General features: G+C 42.4%; 1 protein-coding gene across 2 annotated transcripts in view; it reads left to right on the top strand.

The window, feature by feature from the left end:
• Positions 1–22721, top strand: part of DOCK1 (dedicator of cytokinesis 1) — a 565813-nt gene that overhangs the window by 210377 nt on the left and 332715 nt on the right. For both annotated transcript variants that reach the window (XM_019035115.4, XM_019035114.4), the window contains exons 24-27: positions 269–339; positions 4288–4394; positions 19525–19652; positions 21715–21810. In XM_019035115.4, coding sequence (XP_018890660.2) covers positions 269–339; positions 4288–4394; positions 19525–19652; positions 21715–21810 — 402 coding nt within the window. The remainder of the gene's footprint in view (positions 1–268; positions 340–4287; positions 4395–19524; positions 19653–21714; positions 21811–22721) is intronic.

Genomic DNA, 22721 nt, shown 5'->3' on the forward strand with positions numbered 1-22721 from the left:
CCATGTTATCCAGGCTGATCTCGAACTCCTGAGCTGAAGCGATCTGCCTGCCTCAGCCTCCCAAAGTGCTGGGATTATAGGTGTGAGCCACTGCGCCTGATGACTTTTGTTCTTTGCTCTATTTTCATCGTGTTAGCCGTCAGCCCCTCATCTGGAAGTGATCTTTCTCTTCTCAGTATTTCTGCTGTTCTTCTCATAAGGATTACAAATTGGTATGAACACTCCCTAACCTGCATGCTGCTCAGCCTTCTTGTTTCTTGATTTGCAGGGGGCAGCACTGAAATACTTACCAACGATCGTCAACGATGTGAAATTGGTGTTTGATCCCAAAGAGCTCAGGTAAGTATGCAGCCCAGGCGAATGCTTGTCACGTGCCGTGTGTGACCTCCTTCTCAGTGTGCTTAGTTTATGGGATGCTCAGGGTTCTGCCTCATGTCTCCATATGTCAGTGCCCTGGATCATTCTGGAACATGTGTTGCTGGTGGTGTCTGTGACTCTTTGATAATCATGACATTATGTGGAAAAGCTATCACCAGTCAACTATGACAATATTTTTTAAGAAGATTGTTTACAGTCTAATTGGTATATAATGTCCATTTGGCATTTTGCATACTTTGAGGTTTGAATTTCAGTATGTGATTGTTGGTTTTGCTCTTGTTTTCAGCACCTAAAAATCCTGACATAGGAGCTTTAATATTCCTGCGCCGGCTCCTGCTTCTGTAATAGAGGCAACTCCTCTTTGGGAGGGGCCCTGAGCCTCAAGCAGAAGACTCAGAAGTTACTAAGAAAATAATTTTTAGAAAACCCCACAAACAAACTTTGAGAAAGCTGGTCACTGGGCTTTCAGACCAAGGAGTGAGATTGGACACCAAATCTTTCCTTTTCTCTCCCTAACTTGCCGCCTCTCAGTGGCCAGGTGCGCTGTTTGTTTCCTAATCTGTTGGTATCACTGCATTCTGAAAGTGCCATTGTGAGCAAATGGGATACACAGCCTTTTTAATTTATTTTTTAAGAGATAGGGGTCTCACTGTGTTGCCCAGGCTGTAGTGCAGTGGCGCGATCATAGCTCACTGCAGCTTCAAACTCCTGGCCTCAAGCGCCCCTCCCGCCTCTGCCGTCAAAGCACTGGAATTACCGACGTGCGCCACCGCTCCCACCCCAGGGATGCACAGTCGTTTAAACCCCAGACATTCAACAGCACAATCCTCAACTACTTTTTGTTTTGGTTTTGATTTGACACAATAAACTACCTGTAGGTGAAGACACCATTTTTTACCGGCCAATGAAGCCCTCCTAAATATTAGTAGAGGGCCATCTGTCCACTGAGCGGTGAAACTGAATAAAAAATGATTATCCTTCCTGTACTTTATGTCTACCATAGGTCACTCGTGCCCTGGAATTGAAGGGCGAGAGGCTCTCTGGGAGGCGCTGTCCCCCACGAATCATTGTGAATCTGATGTTCCCTAGGATTTAGTGTCCTGCAGGGAAACATTTATTTTCTGCTCCCAGGGCGCCAACAGTGCTGGTCATAAGCTTAGCAGGCCCTACATGAGAAAAGGAGAAACACACAGGCTCACGGGCGGTGTCTGCCCACCTGGCGCGCTGTAGAGTCCTCTGCTTGGCACATGCTTCTCCAAGAGCGGGCCCCAAAATGGCAGCTCCGGTAGCCCTTGGGAACTTGTTAGAGAAAGCCAAACTTTGGCTTCCTCCCCAGACCTTCTGAATTATAAACTGCACAGTGGGGCCTGGTCATTTGGTTTTAACAACCCCCCTCCCCATGCAGGTGCTTCCAGGGCTCTCTCATATTTTAGTAGCTCAGGTCTTGAAAAACTGAGAGGAAGCAGAGAAAGCTGCAACTGGTGTGGGCTGTGGCCATACTCTAGGCCCGTCTCATGGTGCACACAGATCAGCTCCGCACCCGCGGAGGGGTATCGTCGATACTCTCGGTTTGCGCTTGAGCCGGGCCTGTCCTCACTGTACGCACAAATTAGCCCCTCACCGATGGAGGGTATCATCGACACTCACAGATTGTGGTTGAGCCGTGTGCTTGGAGGTCCTAGGAAGACCTGCTTGGCCAGGGCCGATGCAGGCTGCTGCTGGCCTCTCTGAGATTTGTGCATCCCTGTGTTCCTCCTCAATGCCTGTTACACTGATTTTTAAAAACGACATTGAAAATCACATACATATTTGTTTCTATTTAGAAAATTGGTTCATGTTTTAATAAACAGGAGAGATGACAGAAGAGGGTAACTCAAACTTAAGTTCACTACGCAAAAGAATCAGAAAGTGCCGGATCCCTTACATACATACGTACACACACACTTTAAAAAGTCACCATTTTTTGGTTAGGCATGGTGACTCACGCCTGTAATCCCAGCACTTTGGGAGGCCGAGGGGGACAGATCATGAGGTCAGGAATTCGAGACCAACCTGGCCAGCATGGTGAAACTCCATCTCCACTAAAGATACAAAAAATTAGCTGGGCATGATGGCGGGTGCCTGTAATCCCAGCTACTCAGGAGGCTGAGGCAGGAGAATTGTTTGAACCCAGAGGCAGAAATTGCAGTGAGCCTGGATCGCGGCATTGTACTCCAGCCTGGGTGACAGGGCAAGACTCTGTCTCAAAAATAAAAAAAAGAAAAGTCATCATTCTTTGTGATCAGCTCCTGCACTTAAGACATCTTCCTCTCCCATGCCACGAGGGCATCTTCTGCATCATCCTTAGTAACTTTCATGCCGATTCCGTCCCATGCTGGCCTATCTTTAAGCAGCAACAATAGACGCAGCATCTATTATTATGTGCTTTCACCATGTAAAATAGGTTTTGCACAAAGCACTTGTATTAGTCCATTAATCTTTACAACAATGGTATGACATAGGTTCTATTGTTAGCCTAATTTTATCCTCAATAACTTGTCCATGATAATTCAGCTGGTAAATGGCAGTGGTTCAAGGCCAACCCGGGCTTTTTGAATACAAAGAACAGGCCTCTAGCTACTGTGCTACCTGGTGGCTGTTGAGTTGTATTCAAGTTTTTTTTAAAAAAATATATTATAAAATGCTAGGATAAAATTTCCTGTAGCTTAGTTGTAGTTTCTGCTCCTACTTTATATCATTAGGATAAAAAGAGAAATGGCATTACTTGGTTTTGCATTTTCTTAAAGGATTTTCAGTAGATTTTATCTAGTCGCCCCCCTCCAGAGGGTAAAACCAACATTCTACCAGTATATGTTAGTGTCTGTTTTCCCAAAATGTTGCTGGTACTGGGAATTACCATTTTATAGAACCTTGCCAGTATGACTGGTGAAACCGTATCTGCCCATTTTAATTTGTGTTTATATAGTTACTAACAAGAGCTCTTCTAAAATTTCTTCATAGGTCTGGTAGCCTTTTGTAAAAGTGTATTTTTAAAAAATTGCTTTATTGTGGTATTATTTACAAACTATAAAGTCACCTATTGTAGACGGTTCAATTCAGTGGTTTTTAGTATATTTATGAAGATGTGCAGTGATCACCAGAGTCCAATTTTAGAACATTTTTATAACCCCAGCAAGATCCCAGTGTCCATTTCTGGTCATTTTTCCTTCCTAGCCCAGGTAACCCCGAATCTCTTTTCTCTCTCTACACATTTGTGTTTTCTGGGCATTTTACAGAGCTGGAATCATACAACGTGTGGCCTCTGTACTGGCTTCTTCTACTTAGCATAAAGTTTTCAAGGTTTCTCCATGTTTTAGCATCAGTGCCTCCTTCTTTTTGGAAATGAATTGTATGGATATACTGCATTTTGTTCATCCATTCATTAACTGATGGACTTCGTGTTGTTTTTACTTTTTCAGTATAATGAACAATGCCACTTGGATTCATGGACAAATTGTTGTGTGGATATATGTTTTCATTTTTTCTCGGGGAGGTGGTATATGCCTGGAAGTGGATGGTGACTATGTTTAACATTCTGAGGAAATGCCTAACTGTTTTCCAAAGTGGCTGTGCTGTGTTACCTTCCCACCAGCTTGGTGTGACTGTTCTCATTTCATTATATCTTTACCAACACTTGTTATTGTCTGTCTTTTGGATTATAGGCATGTTAGTGATTGTGAAGTGAAAACGAACACTTTCAAAACATCATTTCTTGGAATGAGTTATTGACCCCATAGTGCATGAGAGGCTGTGTTGAACATACTGGTGACATTAATGACCATGTGATGACCTTATATCTCAGTATTGTAACAACATTGGATCCTTGTGCTGTGTGTCTCAAAATTATTTCCCTTGTGTTTTTCCTCACAGCAAAATGTTTACTGAATTCATCCTCAATGTTCCCATGGGCTTGCTGACCATCCAGAAACTCTACTGCTTGATCGAAATCGTCCACAGTGACCTCTTCACACAACATGGTGAGTGGAACCCCAAGAATTATTCACTTGTCCTGTTATTTATTTTCTGAAGACATTGACCCTCTGAATTGCCTCCTCTTGACAAAAGGAGTAGAGGCTGCAACCAATTAAAACTGCTGTATTACAAGACAGGAAGATTTAGCCCTTACAAGAGAAGGGTAATTGACATGTAGTGCAGGTAATAGATCATTGAGAAATGAAGGCAAAAGCTCGTAGTTTGTAATTTAGGTATACGCCAAACTCCTAGGGTAATCAGCATACATTGTAGCCTTTAAGATATGTGATTGTCTGTCCTGGGGAGGCAATCACTTCGCTCCATTGTGATGATTGCAAGGAAAAGAATTCGAGTTTTCTTTAAATCTGAAAGTAATGGTTTTATCTTATTCTGAACTTTGCATTCTTTGACAGCATTTCTTCAAATCCTACTCAAAGTAATAAGAATTTCAATGATTCTTCAACTCATTTATCCTGCAGAACACTTTATATTTCCCTATGTTATCTCCCTGCCCTTTTTAGTAATCATTTTCTTTCTATTTGGACAGATTGAATTAATATTTTACCCTTGTCAAGCAGTTTTATTGAAAGCTTAAAACCTCTGCATAATTCCACAAACTTCCTCATTTATTGGAGGCAAATGTGAAGTCTGTTGAGTGACATTCTGACTGAGAAGCATGGATTTATTTGATTCCATTTGTGCCTGGACATTTGGCTGCTCCATTCATTTTCTGTTGTCCTCATTCTTGGTGTTGTTCTCAGTTCCCCTGTGCTTTCACGGATCCCAGATTTGGGATGTCCCTGTTAAGTTACGGTCTGGGTTTGGAACACACTCTGTGCGTGGCTTGGTCCTTTGTGCCTTCTGGGATGCGAATTTTAATCTTCTTTCTTGGCTTAACCTTATAAAATGCACCAGAGTGTACACGTATTGCTAAGGCTAATATTGAAAGAAAATGTTGACTTCATTTAGGTGAGAGTGTTCTTCTCTAGAAAAAAACACATCAAACCAAGAAGTGGGTGGCTTTCTGCAGCCCCTCCATGTAGACCTCTCTCTTTAGTCAGAAACCACTTCTTACTTTCATAAAAGAAAGTCAGTTCTTGCCATGGTCTGGGACTCAAAGCACATGACTCTCCATTGAGCTATTATTCCTGACTGTCCATATTTCAGTTTCTCACTGGAAACTGAATTGCCCACTCACCAGGTGTTTTCCAAGACTTGGGTACTCTAGGGGGGCTTAAGGAAAGGCTGATGATAGAGGTGATGGCCAGGCACCCTGCTTCAGGGTTTCCTCCTACAGTGAATAAGCTTTGTACCACAGCAAGTAAAATCCTCCGAAAATTTTATATCTGGGTCTTATTAGGTGGGTTACTGACGCTCCTAACCATTCAATGCCAAGACCCACACAGCGACATACTGCATCACCAGCACTACCGTCATCAGTATCTTCATCAAATTAACAGCTGTCAATGAGTGTCAACCGTCCATGAATAACAATTGTAAATTGTCGATGAATTGTGCTTGATTTTTCTTAAGTGTTGATTTAACGAAGATCTTCTTCAGGATATATTTACATATATTTTTAAATTTCTGTTGCAAAACTTTGTTCTGTATGTCATTTAGTTTCTTTGAATAAGGATGTAAGCCATGAAAGATTCAATTAGATTTTTTTTTTTTTTTTTTGAGACATAGTCCTGTGCTGTTGCCGAGGCTGGAGTGCAATGGCACAATCTCAGCTCACTGCAACCTCCGCCTCCCAGGTTCAAATGATTCTCCTGCCTCAGCCTCCTGAGTAGCTGGGATTATAGGCACCCACCACCATGCCTAGCTAATTTCTGTATTTTTAGTAGAGATGGGGTTTCACCATGTTGGTCAGGCTGGTCTCAAACTACCGACCTCAAATGATCCACCTGCCTTGGCCTCCCAAAGTGCTGGGATTACAGGCGTGAGCCACCGAGCCTGACCCCAGATATGTTTTCCTCTATTAAAACTTGCTCGTTTTTTAAGGTCGTGGAAAGCTTGAAGGAAACTTACTGTTTATATTCGATGATTTTGTTAGCTTAGGTGTTTGTAATTGTGTTCTGTCCCTCTTTCCTATGCCCCATTTCTGTTTCATTCTTGTTCTCTAAGCCTTTTATCTTAGACAGCCTGAAGTCCTGTTTTGGAAGTATGCAGGATGTGAATAAATGCTTAGCTTTGTTTAATATGGAATTACCAGGTAATGTAATATTTTGAAATAATTAACCTACTATCATCTTTTTAAGTATGGAATTAGGATTTTGATCTTAGTATAAGCAAGTTGTACCCAATGTAGTAAATGAGATTGTATGAAATATATGAATCCCAAATTATTGTGGGCTAAATGAACCAAAATTAGCCGGAAGCTTCGTGTCTTACAAGCAGCTCCAGAATTGCCCTATCAGTAGAAGTTGTCTAAGCCGTAATTGGCAGCTCAGATGTACTTCTAAATGCTTAGTGGTTGCCTAGAAGCATTTCGGAATGCTTTGGCCAATGTGAACATGGTCCCATTTACTGTCTTTGAGTTTTAAGCGTTTTTCTTAAAACAACCTCAGTTTTTCTCATCTGCAAGCTCTCTGCTTGTTCAAAGCAGCCAACAGACACCTTACCTCCTGGTCAGGAAAGATTTATCACCAGAAATCTTCCAGTTGGTCCATTCTTACAAAAGACGTCATTACTTTTGCAAAATATTCTGTGCTACCTTTGGTATAACAAGTTAAAGCCAAACTGTTTTCTGATGAGACATGTTGAATCTGATTTTCATGCTTTTTTCCTGTTTCTTGTTAATTTGTAGTGTTTTTGTCCTGTTTCCTGATCCCAGTGGAATCAGTCAAGTGAACTCTCTTTGTGTTCAGATTTCTAGAACTTGGTATAACTGGATTTAGCTGCATGTGCCACTGAATGCACTTGCCCTTAGTAAACATCCTCTGGAGGATGTGTTCAGAATGTGTCACTGTATGTGTCCTCCAGGCTCCTTCGTGGGGGCTCCCTGGGTGAAGTGAGATTCCCAAGTCTTTGCTTCTCAGCTTGTGTGTTGCCTTACTCACTGAAAGAGACCCACTGGTTGCTTTGCACTAAAATATTTCTTTTTATCTCCGCCTGATATAATGACAAGTAGATCTGTTTGCAAGAGGCTGGCAGTGAACTCTGAAACTGGTGTTGTTCCTCTGCAGAAAAGCCTTTCGTTGCCAAGTCTGGGTCCCAGTAGGCCAGGCCTTACAGTGCCTTGGTTGTTTCTGGCCTTGTTTTCCCCATTTGTCTCTCTTGGAGAACATGGAAACTGTAGGTGTATCCTGAGTTTGTTGGGCTTCATAGGAGGCACGTCTTTGGGCTTGTCAAAGCAAGACAGCTCTGTGTGGTCCAGTCCATGTGGGACTGGCCTGAATGAGGACACCAGGCCTGCGTCACTGCGGCCATTTGCTCACAGAGCATTCAGGCTTCCTCTGCCCTTCTGTTCTATCCAGGCCCTCAGGGATTAGATGATGGCCACCCACACTCTGCAGGGTGGATGTGCTTGACTCAGTCCCCCAATCCCAATGCTAATCTCTGCTGGAAACATCCTTACAGACACACTCAGAAATAATGTTCAGCCAGCTCTCTGGGCATCCGTGGTGCAGTGATTTGGCATTTAAAATTAACCATCACAGAGTATGTCTTCCAAGAGGCCTGTGATTACCCTGCTTAAAATACCCCCCTACATGCCACCTCATGGCTCCTCATGGCATGCTGCCCATGTGGAATCATTGTATTTCTTACTTGCTTATTTGTGGGTCTTCCATAGGATGAGAGCTTTCCAAGCTGGGCCTTATTCATCTAGATTTTGCTCTTCTGCTGTTACCTAGTGCATGCCTGGCTTCAGCATGCCGGTAATGGATATTTATTGAATGAATGAAATGCTTATGGGTATTCCTAACCAGGAGGCAGTACAGAGAAAGAAGCAGGACCAGCTACACACATGTGTAGTTGACTTGATTGAAGGGAGGTGAAGGTTTGGATTCACATGGGGAAATTGGCAATCTTTCCTTGTCTTAGCTTTGAATGAATTGATCATAGGGGAGAAAGGAGAGGTCTTAGAGGAGGAGTAACATCAGGAGAAAAGGGAGAGGAGAAGAGTGAGAGACTTGAGGTGTGAAGAGTCCTCTCTGAGCAGTTTTATAAAATCACGATGCTCTTCTATTTGCATCTGATCTAATTATTCCTCTGTTTTCTGGAAATAGGAGGGGGGTGCAGTTCAGATCTGTGCATTCAAGATACCTTTTGGCTATACCTTTTGGCTAAAACTATGGAAAATTTCAAATATACAGTAGGGCAGAGAGAAGAGAGTAATGCACGCCAGTGTACTCATCACTCAGCTCCACAAATTATCAACTCATGATCCATTTTTTTTTTTTTTTTTGAGATGGAGTCTTGCTTTGTTGTCAGTCTGGAGTGCAGTGGCGCGAACTTGGCTCACTGCAACTTTTGCCTCCCGGGTTCAAGCGATTCTCCTGCCTCAGCCTCCTGAGTAGCTGGTACTACAGGCGCATGCCACTACACTCAGCTAATTTTTGTATTTTCAGTAGAGACGCGGTTTCACCATGTTGGCCGGGATGGTCTTGATCTCTTGACCTCGTGATCCACCCTCCTCAGCCTTCCATAGTGCTGGGGTTACAGGCATGAGCCACCGCGCCCGGCCAGCCCATCTTTTTTTATCTATATGCCTGTCCCCGAGATATTTTGAGGCAAATCTCTGCCATCACGGCATTCCATTTTTTGTCATTTTAAATGTATGGTGGTAATACAGAGGGCAAACAGTGTTCCTAAGACGAGGTTGTGCAGAGGAGCTGATCCCCATGCTGATGAGGCATCCACCTTGGATGTTCCCACCCCTGGCCCTTTGCTGAGGTAGAGGGCCTGTGATGCGTTAGCATACTGTGTGTGAGTCAGTGAATGGGCAGTGTGCGTGAGAGTCAATAGGCTTTGATGGCTTTAAGCTTTGTCTCGCCATGAGACTTAACTACTTGAAAGCTGGTTGATAGATTACATGCTTCACCAAAAGATGACTCTTGCATATAATCTGTGGTGTGGAGTGAGCAGATTTTCAAAGCAAGATAGATACAAAGAGAAGGAAAAGTCAAAGCTTCATCATTTGTGCATTTGTAGCTTTGTTTCCATGTGATTATATTGTTGCCCACATAGCTGGCAAAAGCTGTGAAAATTAAAGCTTAAATCTTACAGAAACGAAAAGTTTTAGTGTAATTAAACACTAGAACACTGACATTTAGGATTTAAGCTCACAGAATTGTGTAACATTAATGTTATAGAAATTGGAATAAAATGAATCAAGCTGAGCTAACATTGACTTTTAAGTTAGTAAAGAGCATTGGCTATACTTGTAAGAAGCCTTTGAGTGGAGGTGAGAGTCCTCCTGGAACATGTTCTCTCACCCACTGGCCCCTTTCTGAATCTGACAGCTTTGGGAAGCTTGTTTCAATGAACACTGGGTCACTTATTTGCTTTGCAAGATGTAATTTTTCCATATTCCCATTTCTATAGTGGCCAAAGCAATGGACAGGTTTTCTTTGGAGCTTACTGTGTACTTATCATTTTGTCCTCACTTAGTTTGTTTTGGATGGGAGTATGAGACTTTGAGAGTAAATTTTAGTGGTAAGGCTACCCCTTTTTGGTCTTGCAAATAGTTGGATACTCTAGATAGATTACTTTTCTGTAAGCCTGCTCTGTGTAGTTTTCTGTTTGTCCGTTTGTTGTTTTTCTGGTGGTTGGACTCTGGCAGTGAGTAGGAATGGGAAAGAGGCCATTCCCTCATACCCTGGCCCTCCTGGGGCTCCTCCCTTCACTATAGCAAACAGGCTCCTTGTAGACAGTGTTCATGAGTCTTTTCAAACTTCATTTGCTTCCATTTTTGAGCTTCTTGAAAGTGTAAGCCTGGTAAGTTTAAATTATTTTCCTTATTCTTATTTTCAAGGTGAATGATTCTTCTAGTTATCAAGCAGAGTAAACTCTCCTTTTTAATGGTGGAAACATTAGTTACAGCAGCCCTTTGAAATCTGAGGGCAAAGTCCCAGACACTTATTGGGACTAGCTATTAGGAAATATTGAAGTCAGATTTCTACACTATTATCATTGTGATTTGATCCATGATAGAAATTTATATCTCAAAAAATTACCCTATTAATAAACTTATTATGCCTTAAATTATAGAAAAGTTGCGTGTTTAAAACAAACCCATAATATACCTTCTTAATGTTTTGATAAAAGCATTTTTGATTAAAAAAACAAAATAAAATCTCTTGAGCTTTACTGTTGTGGAAAATAGAAATATATCGAAAGGGATCTTAAACCTGGAGCTACTCTGCAGTAGTTTTGTTAACTTGATAGATGTTGTGCAGAAGGAAAAATTGGGGTTGGGGTCAATTTTGCCGCAATCACTTAATGTACCACTCATATAGCATTCTGCAGTACTTTAATTAGATAGTTGTGCTGATGACTTCTAATGAACGGTACCAGCTGTGAACCCTGAAGACTGATTCTTTTAAATAATGGTGGAATGTAAACATCATTTTCTCTTCTGTTTCTTTCATGCCTTGAGAAAACTTTTTATCTGTAATACTGCACCTTTTTCATCCCTCATTCTGTATATCATTCTCTGTCTTTCATTATATATGTTTTTGAAAAGACCATTTGTTATAACACTGCAGGATTTTAGAAATGACTTATTGAATGTAGGAGGGTGAACTCAATTTCAGGTTTTTAATTGTTTCCATTTCAATTCCATCATAATTCATTGAATATCTTCCGTGTGCTCAGGACCATTGATTAGCGAGTTTGCTTCCTTTGAGAGTCTTCAGAGTCATCTACTTAAAAATGTAGAATTGGAAAAGAGTGATTATCTCAATGCTCAGATAAGGACACCAGAGTTCAGCAAGAAACCTGGCAGGGAGCTGTCCACCGCCGTGGTGCTGATTGAGGAGGTGGCTTCTTACAAATCTATCAGCCCACTCTTTTCTTAAACTGTTTCACACCCACCATATGAGTAATGCATTCTGAGAACTGAATTTACTTAAAATGCCATATGGAACAAGACAAAATACAAATAAGTGAATAAATAAACATACAAATAAATTAAACGTATAAAGTATACAGTGTTGTGCTTATATGTTCATGGAGTTTTAATAGTTTTTCTCTTCTTTCTGTGGGGGACTTTTATCTGTGATCAAATTGGTGGTGCCAACAGTTCTTTATGGTATAGTTGGTGTAAACTTTATCATCGTCTGTTGAGTTCTGCTGTCACTTCTGGGTGGGCTTCTGTTCCTGTTGTTGGATGTTGAATGCAAGAAGAACAATCTGAGAAGAGACTGTGTTGGTTGTGCTGTATTTAGTCATGTGCATACTGGGCACCAGGAAAGCAAGTCCCTGAGTCTCTTTAGTACATGATTTCTTCTAGCTCCTGGTAGCTGATTTCTGTAACTGCATGATGTGTTATTTACAGTAACTAGCCTGGGACAGTGGAAAGAGCCCCAGGTCAGCGTGCAGTCTCCTAGGTTCTGTTTTAGGACCTCTGTCTTTTCTTGGGCATAAACTCTTCCCTGGGTGCACAGTCCTTCCGCTAAGATGAACTGCAACACAATATAGGGTTTTGACATATGTATTTTATTGTCAGAGCAACCAGGAGGGGAGTTTGTGCAGGACCACATGGGCCAAGACCTATGTTTTTTTGCTACCTTTATTCTCCTGGTTTAAAAAATACCCACCATTCCACAGCGCTGTATATTCTCTCTCGGTTTTCTCATCCTCCATGTGGTGAGATCCTGCCTGCAGACTGACAGCCCTGTAAATTCTTTCTGAACTTAACACAAGCCACATCCTTGATGTACCCCCTTCCACCTAGAGAACAGGCTATCTGCCTGACCAGTTCTTCTCACACAATGTTTTCTGCATTTTTCTTGCATCTTGCTAATTTTTTCATCTACTAATAAATGGGACTCATTTGCAATTTTTCTCCATTGGCTCTTCTTTCATTTCTTTCCTCTGACAACTTGTTACTAACAGAGTAATGGAAGTTTAATCCTTAGTTTTCCGAGTAAAAGATACAAAATATCTGCTACCCCACTGCCTTCCTTTAAAGGATGGCTCGCTTTTTTACAAAGCCTTGTGCTGATGTCCAGAAAACATATATTTGACAAACTTCTTTTTCCTGTTGTTCAATAGTCCACGTGCTACTGTGCCCCCTCCTTCCAATTTCCAACACCCTTTTACTTGCTCTGTCACCTTTTCATTTCAAATTCCATGATACTGAATACCTCAAGAATGAAGTGCAGATTACCGCATTTCTAACAATTTCAGCCCTCTGCCCAGTGGCCCTGTTCCAATCAGAACAGTAAAAGGTACTGCCGGGCAGCTTGGAACAGAAACACTGCGCAGGCCATTTGTGTTTACTCCATTTTACAGACTAGGAAACTAACCTGCAGAAAGGAAAAGTGACCTACCAAGGGTAACTTGATGTTGATTTATTCTCTGGTACTGCTAACTTTCATGACTTATTAGGTTAGAATGATCCTTGAAAAATTTGCTTTGCGTCTGTTATGTAAAAATGCCTGAATCATACAGGTTTACACACACGTGTACCTGCATGGGTCCTTCACTCTGGGGGCTCCAGCTGAGGAATCAGGCTTTTTTTTTTTTTTTTTTTGAGACGGAGTCTCGCTCTGTCACCCAGGCTGGAGTGCAGTGGCGCAATCTCGGCTTACTGCAAGCTCCGTCTCCCGGGGTCACGCCGTTCTTCTGCCTCAGCCTCCTGAGTAGCTGGGACTACAGGCGCCTGCCACCGTGGCCGACTAATTTTGTTTTTGTATTTTTAGTAGAGATGGGGTTTCACTGTGTCAGCCAGGATGGTCTCTATCTCCTGACCTCATGGTCCTCCTGACTCAGCCTCCCAAAGTGCTGGGATTACAGGCGTGAGCCACCGCGCCTGGCCGGAATAGACATCTAATAATTCTGACTCCGATGGTGCGTAGAGGTGCAGTCCTGAAGGTCCCTTCACTCAGCTCCCAGCTCCCACATCTGTGAAGTGTGGAGCTAAGGAGATGGCTCCGCGATTCCTTCCAGTGTCGGCACCGTCTTCTGTATTTGTGTTGTTTGAAGACTTGAATGGAGGGAGGAAAGCACGTGAACGTGTTGAAACCTGTGGGTCCAGGATTCTTAGATGGTTGGAAAATAAGACAATTGACTATACAAGATGAATAGCAAACACCCCCCATGTATATGGTTTTTACTGTTTAATTCTTATGAAAAGTGTTATACTGGATCTCAGTTCTGTGTAACACAGAGTTATTAAATGCACTTTATGGATCATTTATTTAATATGACCAAACTAAAAATTAAGAAGTACATTACTCTGTTCATAAAAGTGAATGTTTTCAATGGACAAATTCATTCTTGTATTTGCATCTTGCTTTAATGTAGAGCTGTAATGGGGTTATGGTCGGATATTCTGCTTGGGCATTTATAAGCTGATCATGCTTATTGAATACCTTTTATAAAGATTAATATTTTTTACTCTGTCCTCATTACCAGAGCATTAATCATCCTGGCTTCGGCCCTTGCAGCTGAGGATGAACAGATGTTGAATTATTGCTGTCTATAATCATTGTGGATCACACTGGGGAAGGGCTGTGAAAGGGTGGCTGGTGTGATCCTCACAGCTGATTTGCATGGAGCCTGGCTACCTTTATAGCTCTGTGCGTGGCAGAGGAAACCAGGATAGCTGTGCCAGCTGATTCTAGCTTCCTCGTAGGTCACCGTAGCCTAAGTCAGCACTGACAAGCACTGGCGGTCCTGGAGTCACGTACGTGTGACGGGGTGTCTGATAAGAGAGAGCTGTGGCCATGACTCTGCTTACAATAAATGCCAGTTCATAAAAATGAGAAGTCACATACAAGGTCTTTAACATCGGCTTTCTAGCATTCTCTGAGACTGTGCTGTCCAGCAGAAATAGAATGTGAGCCGTGTATGTAATTAAAAATATTCTAGTTGCCACATTTTAAAAAATGAGGCAATTGATGAAATGAATTTTAACAATGTATTTTGTCTAAAACATCACTGCAACATGAACTCTCTCTAAATATTACTAATGATACATATTTTACATTCTTTTTATCATGTGAAGTCTCTGAAATCCAGTATTTTACACTTACAGCACATCTCTGTTTGGATGTGAAATTTTCACCAGACACGTGATCTTTATTTTCATCATTGAATATAATTTACCTTTGAAAAATGAGATTCACATACCCCAATTGTTCCAAACATTGGTTTCTAACAAGTAAATCAAGTAGCACTTTTTACATTTGAGTTTATATTAATTACAATTAAATAACATTAAAAATTCCATTCCTCCGTGGCACTAATTAGATTTCACATGCTCAGAGGTTTCCATGTTGGATATCACAGCTCTGAGGTATTAGTTTTCTTTTGTGTCCTTTAGTTGAACAGCTGACTTTGTATAATACTATTCCTTCTGTTACCACCATTTGTTGTAGGCTCGTATTTGCTAAATACACACATCGTATCATTTAGTTCTCAGTCAACCTGGGAGACGACCAACAGCGTCCCCATTTTGCACATTAGAAAAATTAAGACCTAGAGAGTTTAAGTAACTCTTAAACTCTCTAGATACGAAGCAAAGAGCCAGCAGGGGGGACTGCATTATTTCTTTATACGTGTGGGTAAACTGATTAAAAGGCTTTCCCCAAATCCCATAAAGTGACCCAGGTTCCTGGACTTCTGGTCAAGTGTTTGTTCCAGAGTATTCAAAAGATGATGTGTTTTTCTTTAAAATATAAGACCCCTCCTCCTCTTTTTTTTTTTTTTTTTTTTCTCCTGGTGGATTATTTGTTGGCTTCCCAGGCCATCTGTTTTGGAACTAATGGGACTATCAGTGCCAAACCTGTAGAAATGACATTTTGTCCATGGGAAAAGTATTCAGGACATTTAGGTGTGTTGTCCATAGGAAGATAGGAGATTCCTCTTCCTTGGCTGCCAGAGACAGCTGTTCATACTTGAAAATAGGTCATTGTAGGGTATATGTATATGTGTGTGTGTGTGTGTGTGTGTGTGTCTTTCTGTCTGTCTGTCCGTCTGTTTTTGTAGTATACGTTCCTCAGTGCTCTTGATTTGCTATCTTAAGACAAAATTCAAGAGTCTTATTACTGTTACTTAAAACGTGTACTCCCACCACTTCTTGAAAAAACCTATCTGTAGACAGAAATATAGAGTAAGAGAAGTCCCTTAAAAAATGAGGTTTTAAGAAATTTATGTTTTTGCTTTTGGGGGAGGCAGCTGAGTGGCTACTGTACTGGATAGTGCAGCTGTAAGGCTTTAGTTTTCTTTGTATATTTTTAGTTGAAAAGGCTGACTTTGTATAATGATATTTGTATTATTGTTATTAACAGCTACCATTTATTGAGGGTTGAGAGCGGCAGACCTGCTTTTAACTGCAGACTTTAATTTGATACCATATGTGCATAATTGTAAGTTAATCCAAGACACACACACTCATACCACCACTATCATCAGGCCTTGGTTTATGTGCTTGGATAAGCCATTTAAGAAAAATAAGAAGGCTTCTGCTCTTATGGAGATTGCATATCAGCAAGGAGGAACAGATAATTAAAGCAATCAGTATTTCAGTGTTCTGATAACGGGGCATTGGAGGCCTTCCTGTACCTGGCTGAGTCCACTGGGGGCTGTGCTGAGGCCAGCAGATCACAGGTCACCAGGGAGGTGCACTCCTTGGCTTTGCTGCCTTCAGCTTCGGTCCTCCCAGCCTCTCCTAGTGGCTCTGGGGAATTGCCTTTCTTTGGGGGCCTGGGATGGGTTGCTGTGGACCAGGTGATGGACGGTACTGTAAGGTGCCACAGGCTGTGTGACCCTCTGCCTGGAGGCATGGTTGAAATCCCTGGCATGGGCAGAGTGACCTTTGGCCTTTAGGGAAAGCCTCGTTGCCAGCCTGGTCCTCCTCAGTGACCTGGTTCTGTTTTGGGGTCAGGGGTGGAGTTTCCTGATGCTGATGGTGCCAGGGGAGACCTCTCACTGAGGCATGTTGGATGGCTTTTTACAAAGTCCTTCCTCAAGCATCATCTCATTTTGTCTCAACGTTAAAGTAGACATCGCCCCACCTCCCCACTTGATCTTGACTGGCCATGGATGGCTGGGTCATGAAGGCTGAGGTGCAGTTGGATTCTGTTCTATCAGGATGGTTATAACAATTTTTTTTTTTTTTTTTTTTTTACATCTTCTTGGGGGCTTAGTGAATGAAATGTCTGTATATGGGACAAAATGACAGTGACATTTCTAAAAGTTTTGTTGTTTCTCATCAGGAGAGGCTGGATAGCAAACAGGTGAAGGTAGCGCAGTCCTCCAGGTGGGGTGGATGGTGAACGTTACCACCAGGTAACCAAAGATGGTTGATAGCATCCCCCAGCCAAAGATGAACAGACAGACACCTCTTTCTTCTCACCAGAGTAATTCTAACAAATGAGACCAGCACACTCAATTAGCTCTGAGAATAGCACAGACCACAACTGCCTACCCAGCATGACAGATAAATGGTGCGGTGAGGGATGAATTTAGGCCAGGACATCTGGGTACCAGAGCCTACAGGGCCAACTCTGCTGTTTCTGAGCCCAGTGCTATGTTCCTCTGATTTTCTGGAATCACTTATGGACACACCCTCCTTCCAGCCTGTACTGGCTGGTCCGTTAGACCTTTTCCCTCTCTTGGGTCCGTCCTAAGCTTGCTTCAGAAGACGGCTTCTAAGCTTATGTAGTCATTTTTTTCCTTAGTCACATTGTCAGGGGCTGTTATTACCTGCTCAGGTCTTAGTGGTTCTAACTGCTCCCTCTGAGGTTTCTTGGAAATTCAGCTTGTTTTCCAGAATAGTGGCAGTGCTAGGGATGACCAAGTGACAGGGTTGGGCCAGGGCTCTCCCCATGTTGAGGTTGGCACAGTGTGTGATGTGTTTCCAGCCAAAGGGCAAGAGGACTCATTTGGGAGATATTATGGTGGGCACCACGAGGAAGAGTGCTGGCAGGGCTAGGCTCAGATAAGGGTGTGCTGAGGAAGCATTCCAGCCAGCTGGGCTAGAGCATTTGGAGTTAAACCCTATGTCGGATGCTGTGTTGTGGTTAAAGGTCAGCAGCTCAAGAGTCACTAAAGTTGGATGTAGTTTGTAAACATCGAGGTTCTATAGGAAAGGCATTGAGATTTGGGGGTATTTGTGGAAATAGTGTGTCCCATGTGTTAGCGTTTCCAGGCTGGATTCACTCCCATGAGGTCATTTTCTTGTTCATTTCTCTTAGACTGGCTTTGTTCTCAGGTGGCTCTAACACTAGGGCAGTCTCCTACACGGGCAGCCCATCTTGGCACTGTGCTCTCCCTCACTGACCTCCTGTGGGATTCCAGACACCACAGCCTTCGAGGCTGACCTGGCCTCTTTCCAGAAGATGTGCAGCTCTTAGCACGTCAAACATTTCTTCTGCCTAAGTATTGACTACTGGCATTGTGAAATTAACAGGTACATTCTTATTTTCCTATATTAATTGGACAAAACTTCTTGTAAAAATGGAGTTGCTATCACTCCTTTCTTGGCGAATCAACAAAAAATGGAATTGGGGAAGGCCTTGGCCATGAGCCGCCCACATGTGATCCGCTGGAGACAGGGGAGTAGAGGGGTTTGTGTTTCTTCTCAGTCTTTGTTTCTTTCTGTCTGCTCCCCAGTCCTTCATTACAGTGTAGTTCTTGGGAAAGTTCTAAGTGTGCTCTGTGTACTTAGAGGAACCATTCCAATGTTGCATGCTTATAGTTTTCTTATATAAAAGAAACATTAACGCAAAACATGTTTTAATGTATCTTTAATGTTGTAAGTCTTAAAATATAAAATCCTGAAAACCGGCTAAGTCTGTTTAAGGTTTTAGAGCACTGCTGTCTCCTCTTGTGCTCTGCGTTTAAAGGAAACAAGAGTGGCTGGGCTAGTGTCAAAACACAGAACTGGTGTTGTAAATAGATAGTCCATGCTGGAGAGTGGATGATGCTCCAGTTAAGCTGGATTTCCCAACTGGAAGAGACAACTAGGAATTGCATTTCACCTTTCATTGTATTTGTATCTGTTTCCCTATTGCTCTGTTATTTTCTGAACATCCTTCCTATGCTCTTATTGAAAGAACAAATGGAAACCCAAACCTGCTTTGCCTCTGATCCTTACACCGTGGCATCCCTTCATTTTATAGCCATGCGTCCCAGAGTGGGGCCTCTGCTCCTGCTTTTCATTTCCTGTTCCTCCTCAGCCCACTCCAGGAAGCTGTCTTGAGAAGGACTCTGTGTGCCTTAAATTGCCACATTCCAAGATTGGCATCTTCTACCTAGGAGAAGGAAATCATACTTTGGCTCACCCTTGGAATAGATGAGAAAAGCTGCAATTCAAATAATTTGTGTTGTAGAAAGTATTTCTTTTAATGTTGCAAATTAGTGAATTTGTAGTTAGAGAAAATTCATTAAAAAACCCGTGTGTGGCTAACATGGTGAAACCCCATGTCTACTAAAAATAAAAAAAAAAAAAAATTAGCTGGGCGTGGTGGCAGGCAGCTGTAGTCCCAGCTACTCAGGAGGCTGAGGCAGGAGAATGGCGTGAACCTGGGAGGCAGAGCTTTCAGTGAGCCGAGATCACACCACAGCACTCCAGCCTGGGCGACAGAGCAAGACTCCATCTCAAAAACAAAACAACAACAAAAAAACAAAAAACCCATGTGTGTTTGTGTCTGCATTTATGTGCACACAGTGGGATATAAGTGTGTGTGTGTTTACATATATCATGTATGTTTGCAAATTATCTGTTTACCTGGGATACACACATAGATGCATGGAAGTGTGTTTGTATGTGAATTATTTACAATAACAGCAGACACGGTGTTCTCACAGTCAAGTAATTGACCTCCCTCCAGATATCAGTTCCACGTGCTGCACAATGTGAATGCAAACTGCTTGAAAGGGCAGACAAGCTTATAGCAAACACGAGTTGCATCTTGGTGGGTTTCACACTGACTGGCAATGCTGTGTCCTGTGTAGACTGCAGAGAGATCCTGCTTCCCATGATGACCGATCAGCTCAAGTACCATCTGGAGAGACAGGAGGACCTGGAGGCCTGCTGTCAGCTGCTCAGCCACATCCTGGAGGTGCTGTACAGGAAGGACGTGGTGAGTGATGGCTCTGTGCGTGACGTCCTGCCATTTGCCTGAACCTGCCATTTGCCTTGCAGTACAACTTTATTCATTTAAAAATGAACGGTCTTGATTTTAAGGTCTAGCCTCTCTTTTTGTCTCAGTAGAGTTGCACCCTTAAATTGTTTTTATTTATGTATATATGGTGATCATTACATTACAACATTTATCCTTCTGCATTGAAAATTGTTTTTTTATTTCCTGTGTCTTCTCGACGAAATGTCTCTCAGGACCTAAATTTTCATCCTTAAGGTCAGACAAAAAGGCTTTGATGCTTAAAGTTGGCTAATTACCTGCATTCTTTCTTCTTATTTTTATTAAAGTAATACATGCACAAAGTTAAAAAAAATAAATAAATAAAGCCAGGCATGCTGAGGGAGTCGTAAGAAGAGCAGCTCTTTTCCTCCCCCCAGGCTCTCTTCCCCTAGGTCAGTGCTTTGCTTTTGTAGCTCTACCCTATTCCTTTTTTTTTTTTTTCTTTTGAGACAGAGTCTTACACTGTCGCCCAGGCTAGAGTGCAGTGGCACAATCTCAGCTCATGGCAACCTCTGCCTCCCGGGTTCAAGCGATTCTCCTGCCTCAGCCTCCCAAGTAGCTGGGATTATAGGTGCCTGCCACCATGCCCGGCTAATTTTTTTGTATTTTTAGTACAGACGGGGTTTCACTATGTTGGCCAGGCTGGTCTCAAACTCCTGACCTCGTGATCCACCTGCCTTGGCCTCCCAGTGAGCCACTGCACCTGGCCTACCCTATTCCTTTTGCATTTCTAAATTGTATGCTTCTTTCAGGGACTTTTTTAAAAATCAGAAGTTGTGCCAGCCCAGCGCAGTAGCTCACGCCTGTAACCCCAGCGGTTTGGGAAGCCAAGGCAGGAGGATCGCTTGAGCCCAGGAGTTTAAGACCAGCCTGGGCAACATAGTGAGAGCCTGTCTCTAGAAAATGAAAGAAAAAATAAAAAGCAAGTTTGTGCCAGCACATATGGAAAAGTCCGACCCTGGGCCTTTCACTCCCAACATACCATTCCTGCTGGAGCACACACGTGATGCTATTGATTTTCCATGTGTGCCTGGAAAGGTGAAAGCAGGGCTTTGTCTGTCCTTGCCCCTAGCCCTGGACAGAGTGGCCAGGATTTCTAAGTAGATGAGGCTTGTCCCTGGCCGTTTCCTGCATGATCTTGAAAATCCCTCCTAGTCACCACGCCCATATACCTGGCCACCCACTCCCCTGTAGCCCTGGCTCATTCTCTCAGAGCCTGATTAGTGATCTGGAAGAAAAAGATCAGATTAAATCTGTTCTTGGTGATGCTGGAAACCTCACCTCTTACAGGGGCATTGCCTTTGGAGAGGTCTTGGAGGCCTTCACCCAAAGGCCAGCCTCCAGTGGTCCCACTTCAGGCTGTTCCCTGTTTTTATTGGAGAAAAGCTTGGGGTAAGAGCTTGTATGGCCAAAGCTCACAGAGGAGGTGGTGACGCTGGAAAGGGCCTAGAGCATGTGTTTAAGCAGATTCATAGTTCACGAAGAAGAATCAACAGTCGCATCCCACACTAATAAAAGAGTTAATTTTTACTGAATGCCACAGTAGTGTGAATTTTAGATAGTTTGCTAAATGCTGTTTGAACATTCTATCCTATGTGACTGTTTAAGTTATTTGCATTTGACATGCAGAACCATCTAGGACTGTTATCTGCCTGCCTTCCATTTACAGATGGCCAAATATCTTTAGAAAACTAATTGGTGGGCTAATCAGGGATCATAAACATTATATTGTTTAAACAGATTTTCTTTTATTTTTAAGGTTTGCTTAAATTAAATTACTATGATTATATATGTAACAAATTATCATTAGTGGACTATAATTAATAAAATTCCCTGAGTTTTCTTTGTGAGAGCTTTTGCCTTTGACAAGGGCCATTTTTCATCTCATTAAGGGTTATAATTGATTTACTCTTTACAGGGTAAATGGATTCAATGACAACCACTGGGGCTTGCATGTTAATGTTTCTCTGGTGTTGATGTTCATTGGTGTGTCCTTCCCCAGGGGCCAACCCAGAGGCACGTCCAGATTATCATGGAGAAACTTCTCCGGACCGTGAACCGAACCGTCATTTCCATGGGACGAGATTCCGAACTCATTGTAAGTGCTTGGTGACATATGTTTGGATATTTAACTGGGGCTGACAGCATCCTTCTCCAGCTGCTGTTTGAACATAGCTTATTATACTGCAATGTAGTGAGCAGTTGAGATACAGCTTGGTATATAAAATGTCCTCATTTTCCAAATGAATGTCAAAGTTGAAGGGTAAGCAAACCAACTTTAAAGATGGAAACATTTGGCTCTTGTTTTCTCATTACTTACTTATAGCAAAAGACATGTATTTTCTGCTGAGTCCTCATTCTTCTGGCAGTTTCTCCATAGTGTTTACATTTAAGGTGCCATTAATAAAATTTTATGAAGGACCCTAAAAAGTAATTGAGATACTTCACCTTAGTTATTTTATTGTCTACTCTAATGTATTGTAGGTGTTTCTCTTAAACAGTAATTAGGCAGGAGCCTATTCATTTTTTTCAAGACTATTTTACTAATTTAGACAGTCCATCAAGTTTCTGATCATGGTGCCTTTTCCCAGGGTTCACTGCTGTCCTCCCCACCCCCTTACCTTAAGTCTGTTTCCTTCAGCAAAAAACGCATGAGTAGGTCTCGTTTAATTTTTTTTTTTTTTGAGGTTCAAGGGGTTATAATTTCTTTTCTTTTTTTTCTTTAATTTCTGGGATACGTGTGCAGAACATACAGGTTTGTTACATAGGTATGCGTATGCCATGGTGGTTTGCTGCACCTATCAGCCCATCATCTAGGTTTTAAGCCCTGCGTGCATTAGGTATTTGTCCTAATGCTCTCCCTCCATTTGCCCCCCACTCCCCAGCAGGCCCCGGTGTGTGTTGTTCTCCTCCCTGTGTGCATGTATTCTCATTGTTCAGCTCCCACTTATGAGTGAGAACATGTGGTGTTTGGTGTTCTGGTCCTGTGTTAGTTTGCTGAGAATGATG

Source organism: Gorilla gorilla, chromosome 8 (assembly GCF_029281585.2).
Source record: "Gorilla gorilla gorilla isolate KB3781 chromosome 8, NHGRI_mGorGor1-v2.1_pri, whole genome shotgun sequence".
NCBI classification, from domain to species: Eukaryota; Metazoa; Chordata; class Mammalia; order Primates; family Hominidae; genus Gorilla; species Gorilla gorilla.